Source organism: Limulus polyphemus, unplaced genomic scaffold, assembly GCF_000517525.1.
Source record: "Limulus polyphemus unplaced genomic scaffold, Limulus_polyphemus-2.1.2 Scaffold3270, whole genome shotgun sequence".
Taxonomy (NCBI): Eukaryota; Metazoa; Arthropoda; class Merostomata; order Xiphosura; family Limulidae; genus Limulus; species Limulus polyphemus.
The window spans coordinates 115,813-121,813 of record NW_013668880.1 but is presented as its reverse complement, the minus strand read 5'-3'; the positions used below and the strand labels follow the sequence as shown (position 1 = coordinate 121,813).

General features: G+C 35.8%; 1 protein-coding gene across 3 annotated transcripts in view; it reads left to right on the top strand.

Annotated features, from left to right (window-relative positions):
• Positions 1-6,001, top strand: part of LOC106469033 (putative fatty acyl-CoA reductase CG5065) — a 30,127-nt gene that overhangs the window by 9,249 nt on the left and 14,877 nt on the right. For all 3 annotated transcript variants that reach the window (XM_022397431.1, XM_022397430.1, XM_022397432.1), the window contains 5 exons: positions 1,591-1,635; positions 2,146-2,264; positions 3,583-3,822; positions 4,613-4,742; positions 5,733-5,860. In XM_022397431.1, coding sequence (XP_022253139.1) covers positions 1,591-1,635; positions 2,146-2,264; positions 3,583-3,822; positions 4,613-4,742; positions 5,733-5,860 — 662 coding nt within the window. The remainder of the gene's footprint in view (positions 1-1,590; positions 1,636-2,145; positions 2,265-3,582; positions 3,823-4,612; positions 4,743-5,732; positions 5,861-6,001) is intronic.

Here is a 6,001-nt window from a genome sequence, read left to right as displayed (position 1 = left end):
AATAAAATATAGAGTAGTGTTGTTCAACATAACATTGTTACTGATGCTTAATACAGGTTTAGAAGTTTCGAAGAGGTCGTTATTGTTGTAATAAAATATAGAGTAGTGTTGTTCAACATAACATTGTTACTGATGCTTAGTACAGGTTTAGAAGTTTCGAAGAGGTCGTTATTGTTGTAATAAAATATAGAGTATTGTTGTTCAACATAACATTGTTACTGATGCTTGTTACGGGTTTAAAAGTTTCGAAGAGGTCATTATTGTTGTACTGAAATATGTATTTCATGAACTATTTCTTATCTGGTTTAGGATTATTTATTGTCATTTGTTATAATTTACTATTACTCTTGCATTGCCATTATTATTAACTTGATTTTTTGTTAGAGTTTATTACCTAAAGATAGAAATTAAGACTTTGATTTGCTTTAAACTATAGCAATTCGCTGTAACTATAGCGCTCACTTGTTACGATAGCAACCCGGTTCGTGACTATGGTAACTAGCTTGTAACTATAGTTACCTGCTTGTAATTATAGCATCTCACTTGAAACTGAATAATTTTTGAAAGGAAACTCAAAGACACTTAGTACTCGTTTCTTGCGTTAAGATAAATATTTCAATCACAAGATAACCTCACGGGTAACCAAGAGTACGGGTGCTTTCAGCATTCAGATTTGGTTTTACTATAATACTTGACTTGAAATATCAAGTAAGCTGTGCGATTTTCAGCCCTGTAGAATATTCGGAACAAGAACTTTTACACTTTCACCTACGTTCGTTTTATCCCTTTCAGACATTCACTAATAAAACTAGAACATGTGGTGTCACTTAAAGACCATGCTTAGCTTTCATCTTGTTCGCTAACCCTTAATTAAAACCATACAATATACTTATTACTACTGAACTACCACCAGGGTGGGTCATAGGGATAGAATCATTCAGCAAATATGTTTGTATCTTAAATTTTAAAGTCTTCGCCCAAATACACTTTGACCATTTAACAAGATATTTGAGTTTTAATTTATGAAATAGCCACTAGAGGTTGGTAGCAGAAAAGATTCAACAAGGATTTGTATTTCCAACCTGAACGACGTCTTAAGTGCACATGGGCTAAACGGTCAGGGCAGAAACCCCTAGGGAAGACACCAACAGCACCTATACAGTTCCTCATGGGGAGTCTCCTTCGGCAGAATGTTTAAGGCAGTGAAGACACCAACAGCACTTATATATTTTCCCTGGGGAGTCTTCTACAGGGCAATGTTTAAGGCAGTGAAGACACCAATATAGTTAACATGGGAAATTCCTATAGCAAAACGTTTAGGGCAGCTAAGACACCAATAGCTCCTAGACATAAGCTTCCAAACAAAATTACCCAATTCAGCCCTTAAATCTGTACGCTAGTTTATCCAATTCAGCCCTTAAATCTCTAAGCTAGTTCACCCAATTCGGATCCAGCTGTTCCTGGAAAGGGTTCAGGGCGTATTTGATGAAGACGGTTCTCGATGTTACAACTCTGAACACTTGGTTTGCAACGTGGTAGTAAGTTAATGTATTCGCCAGTGATAACGAAATTTTCATTCTATTCATTCAGGGCTGGACGGAGACCTTCAATGGACCGAATGGGCTCAACGCTGCGGTAAGGAGCTCTTTACAATATGTAATTCGTGTTGTTTGTTCGTGATCATCAAACAGCTACTAATACAATAGTAGATATAGATCACTGTATAATACAAGAGTAAAAATAAGTAAAACTCGGTGTCTTGTCAGATCTCATTTAGAATATAATGAAGTACCAGTAAAAAAAGTCAGAGTATAGCGGATCTCAGAATACTTAAAAATCAGAGCACAGTCAAGCTTCAAAATAAATATAACTCAGTGTCCAGTCAGATCTCAAAATATGGCAAAATTAGAATATAATCAAGCATCAGAATAAACCAAAAAATCTGAATATAGCAGAACTCAGAATACAGGCTTCAAATTAATTATAATCCAGTGTCCAGTCAGAGCTCAGCTATGTACAAATAAGAGTATACAAAGATTTGAAAGCAAGTAAAAATAAGTGTAAAGTCAGAGCCAAGTGTTTAGAACATAGAACATGTAAAATTCTTGCTACGTCCGTTAAGTTCTTTTTTTTTCTCCCTCTTAGGCTGCGACCGGTCTCCTACAGACTATGTTGTGCGACTCCACTAAAATTGCTGACCTAATACCAGTGGACGTGGTAGTAAATCTTATGATTGCCGTAGGGTGGCGCACGGCAACTCATAGGTATATAAAATTGTAAAAACCTTAAGAAGTTTCTTTAGAACTTTATTTTTATGTAATAGCTCAGATTTATTAAATGTGGTTTGTTTTGAATTTAACGCAAAGCTTCACGAGGGCTATCTGCGCTAGCCGTCTCTAATTTAGCAGTGATAGACTAGTTAGAAGGCAACTATTCAACACCACCCACCGCCAACTCTTGGACTACTCTTTTCACCAACGAATAGTAGGATTGACTAGCCGCCTTCTAACTAGTCTATCACTTCAAAATCAGGAACGGCTAGCGTACATAGTCCTCGAGAAGCGTTGTTCGAAATTTAAAAATAAGAAAATCACGTACGTATCCATAAGAATAATCCACAAAACATGTGATTCAACGATTGTTTGTATAATAAAGTATTCGTCAATTAGCGTTTGTTATTTTGACCTTAGAAGAACCTAATAAATGAAACGTGTTTAAAAACGAGTAGAAAGATTGCTATAACAGTTTTTTTTTTACATTGTAATATTGTCTTTATACATTTTGTTAGAGGTTGGCTTAGTGTGTTACTAGGTAATAACGTAAATTGTACGTTAATGTCAATTTCACATTTTTTATTGTTTTAAACCGGATTTTTTTTTACTGTGTAATTGTCATTAATATAACGAACAAAAAAACTGATTTTAGAAAAGTTTAAAAAGATTGTTAAAAGTTGATGAAATAATTATAACTTACACTGTTCTGTTTTCTATCCAGATATAGAAATAGTTGGACAGATGAACCTATAACTTACACTGTTCTGTTTTATATTCAGATAGAGGAATAGTGGGACAGATGAACCTATAACTTACACTGTTCTGTTTTATATTCAGATATAGGAATGGTTGGACAGATGAATCTATAACTTACACTGTTCTGTTTTGTATTCAGATAGAGGAATGGTTGGACAGACGAACCTATAACTTACACTGTTCTGTTTTATATTCAGATATAGGAATAGTTGGACAGATGAACCTATAACTTACACTGTTCTGTTTTATATTCAGATATAGGAATGGTTGGACAGATGAACCTATAACTTACACTGTTCTGTTTTATATTCAGATATAGGAATGGTTGGACAGATGAACCTATAACTTACACTGTTCTGTTTTATATTCAGATATAGGAATGGTTGGACCGTAAGTTATAGGTTCATCTATTCCTATATCTGAATATAAAACAGAACAGTAATTGGAGAGATGAGCCGGTAATTTAGAGTGTTCTAATTTCTGTTCAACTAACATAAAACAATACAACTTGTAGTGAAATAAGCAGAGTAACTGTTAACAATCTTCTACCCAGGACCAGCACCATCAAAGTGTATCATTGTACGTCAGGTCAGGACAAGAAATTAACATGGGGACAGTTGATAACTCTCATGTTCCCGTATGCTCTGGTCTACCCCACGTCTCACGTCATTCGTCATCCTCAGCTCAAATTTACCACTAACCGACTATGGAATGCGATCTGCAAGCTTTATCAACACTACATACCGGCTTACCTTTACGACCTCTTCCTTCGACTGCAAGGCGAAAAACCCAAGTACTTCTAATTTCGAATTACTATTATTACCGTATACAGTGATTAGATGTTTCGATAAGGCTCTAACATTTCTTTTTTATTATTGTTCATTACTGTTAATGTCTAATAGAAACTTAAAACCGAAATCCTTGCTTCAGTCGTAGTTGTTGAAACACTAATGGTTAAAAACAGTCCTCTGTTATCGACGCAGTGTTCATTTTGAAAGCCACGAGTTTTCCGAATTGTAAATAGTCTCAAAGTTGGAAATTTAGAGGAGAGAGATTAGAAACGAGACTTAACTTTGTTATGCGAAGAGCTTGTGTATACAGGTAACCTTTTCATCAGTCTGTGGACTTAGAATAACTGTATATCGTGACATCTGGTGACAAATCATACACACATTGTTATATGTTGAATAAATTTCATAATAAGCAAGATGAATCTAAAGAATTGGCAAAAAAACCCGGGATTATTTGTAATGATGCTTGAAGTAAAAACCCGGAATTATTTCTAATTATGCTTGAAGTAAAAACCCGGAATTATTTCTAATCATGCTTGAAGTAAAAAAGGGATTACTTCTAACGATGGTTGAAGTAAAAAATCTAAATGTTTACTGATTATTAAATTATTAGGCTTAACTGTTTTTATAAAATTATTCCAAGTTATTCTGGTTTTTAAATAAGCTACCATAGGTTACTTCTGGTTTCTTTACTTTGATCAAAATTTATTGATAATTTGCTAAAATATAGCTATTTTATAGTTGCCAACTTCGGCCTACATAAATTCAGTGACTCTAACTTTTTTGGGTTAGGTTAGTTGGTCTTTATACCAGACTCCACCGAGCAATCAACACCTTGGAATTTTTCTCTTTACGTGAGTGGACGTTTCTCAATGAAAATACAAAAAGATTGTCTTTGGAATTATCTGGAAGGGACATTGAGGTATGGGACAATTTAATGGTAAGATTGTACACATTGTACGTGTCTATTGTTGAATGGAAGGGACACTAAAGAAAGAGACACTTTTACGGTAATATTATACACATTGTACGGGTCTGTTGTTCTCTGGAAGGGTCACTGAGGTACGAGACACTTTCACGGTAAGATTGTACACATTGTACGTGTCTGTTGTTGTCTGGAAGGGTCACTGAGGTAGCAGACAGTTTCACGGTAAGATTATACACAGTGTACATGTCTACTGTTCTCTGGAAGAGACACCGAGGTAGGAAACAGTTTCACGATAAGATTATACATAGTGTACGGGTCTACTGTTCTCTGGAAGGGTCACCGAGGTAGCAGACAGTTTCACGGTAAGATTATACACAGTGTACATGTCTACTGTTCTCTGGAAGAGACACCGAGGTAGGAAACAGTTTCACGATAAGATTATACATAGTGTACGTGTATAGTGTTCTCTGGAAGGGTCACTGAGGTAGGAGACAGTTTCACGGTAAGATTATACACATTGTACATGTCTACTGTTCTCTGGAAGGGTCACCGAGGTAGGAAACGGTTTCACGGTAAGAATGTCCACATTGTACGTGTATATTGTTGTCTGGAAGGGTCACTGAGGTAGCAGACAGTTTCACGGTAAGATTATACACATTGTACATGTCTACTGTTCTCTGGAAGGGTCACCGAGGTAGGAAACGGTTTCACGGTAAGAATGTAGACATTGTTCGTGTATAGTGTTGTCTGGAAGAGACACCGAGGTAAGAGACAGTTTCACGGTAAGATTATACAAATTGTACGGGTCTACTGTTCTCTGGAAGGGTCACCGAGGTAGGAAACGGTTTCACGGTAAGAATGTCCACATTGCTTCATCGTTGTTAAAGTATGATAGATAATAACTGTAACTGCTGGTTCATATAAGCCGTTCATTGTTTAGTAATAGTTATGTCCGTTTCAAACGTTTATTATCTATGGATTTAGACTTTCAGCTTTGATATCAGTGACCTTGAGTGGAGCACGTACTTTGAAAATTACGCCAAAGGCGTGAGGACATTCCTATTCAAGGAGGACTGGTCAACTTTACCTGCTGCAAAGGTCAGGCTAAGAAGGTGAATTTTTCCGATATTACTTTTAATTTTTCATGTAAAGAACATTGACGATGTGTTTTACCGTTATCTCTTAAACTCACATGAAAGATAAGGCCTTTAATTGTTTAACTAACAATGTGTTTTAACGTTGTCTCTTAAACT